Below are 865 nucleotides of genomic sequence, written 5' to 3'. Positions count from 1 at the left end.
AGAATGTGGATGTAGCGGGGAATGTTTCTACCAAAACGGTGTGTCATAAAAGAAAAAAACGCTGGTGTGTAAAAGCACAGCATGACACAGACATGAGAACCACAGGTATTGAGAGCCTTTAGTCGGGCATCTTGAGAAGGAAGGCGGAAAACAGCTCGAAGGATAAGTACATAGGAGGAGGCAATCAGGACCACATCCACAATGATATTAGAAATCACCATGAGCCCATAGATAATGTTGACCTTGATGGGTGCACAGGCTAACCGGGCAAGACCCATGTGCTCACAGTACGTATGAGGGATGATGTGATGCCCACAGAAGGGCAACCTCAAGATGAGAAACACAAATGGAGTCACAAGGATTAAATTTCTTCCAACAACAACAGAAGCTAGGATGCTGATGGTTTTCTTGGTGAGGATCATGGTGTACTGGAGAGGGTTGCAGATGGCAACAAAGCGGTCATAAGCCATGGCCACCAGGAGAACAGTCTCCATGCCTGTGAACATATGGATAAAGAACATCTGGGCAAGGCAGCCCCCAAAGCTGATCTCTTGTTGGTTGAACCAGAAGATGCCCAGCATTTTGGGGATGGTGGACGTACACAGACCCAGATCGATCATAGACAACATGGCCAGGAAGTAGAACATGGGTTGGTGGAGACTGCGTTCAGTCTTGATCACAAAGAGAATGGTGATGTTCCCCACAAGGGCAATCAGGTACACAATACAGAATGGGAAAGCGATCCAGATATGTACCGTTGCCAGACCTGGGATTCCTAGCAGGTGAAAGAAGGGGGGATGGAACTGGGTGTCATTGATGGAAGTCATTCTCCCAGCAAGTGTCATTGAATTCCTGTTAAGGTGTA

At 47.3% G+C, this 865-nt stretch overlaps 1 protein-coding gene across 1 annotated transcript; it reads right to left on the bottom strand.

Annotated features, from left to right (window-relative positions):
* Window positions 1–5: 5 nt before the first annotated feature.
* On the bottom strand, window positions 6–845 carry LOC144219031 (olfactory receptor 52E4-like; the record flags this gene model as incomplete). The annotated part of the gene is made up of 1 exon (XM_077749020.1): window positions 6–845. A coding segment is annotated over exon 1 (840 nt), but the record flags the coding sequence as incomplete, so codon positions are not given.
* Between the last annotated feature and the right edge of the window lie 20 nt (window positions 846–865).

The sequence above is a fragment of the Crocuta crocuta genome, unplaced genomic scaffold, assembly GCF_008692635.1.
Source record: "Crocuta crocuta isolate KB4526 unplaced genomic scaffold, BGI_CrCroc_1.0 C28141732, whole genome shotgun sequence".
NCBI lineage: Eukaryota > Metazoa > Chordata > Mammalia > Carnivora > Hyaenidae > Crocuta > Crocuta crocuta.
Note: the sequence above shows the minus strand (reverse complement) of the source record. Positions and strands in the feature narration are given on the sequence as shown.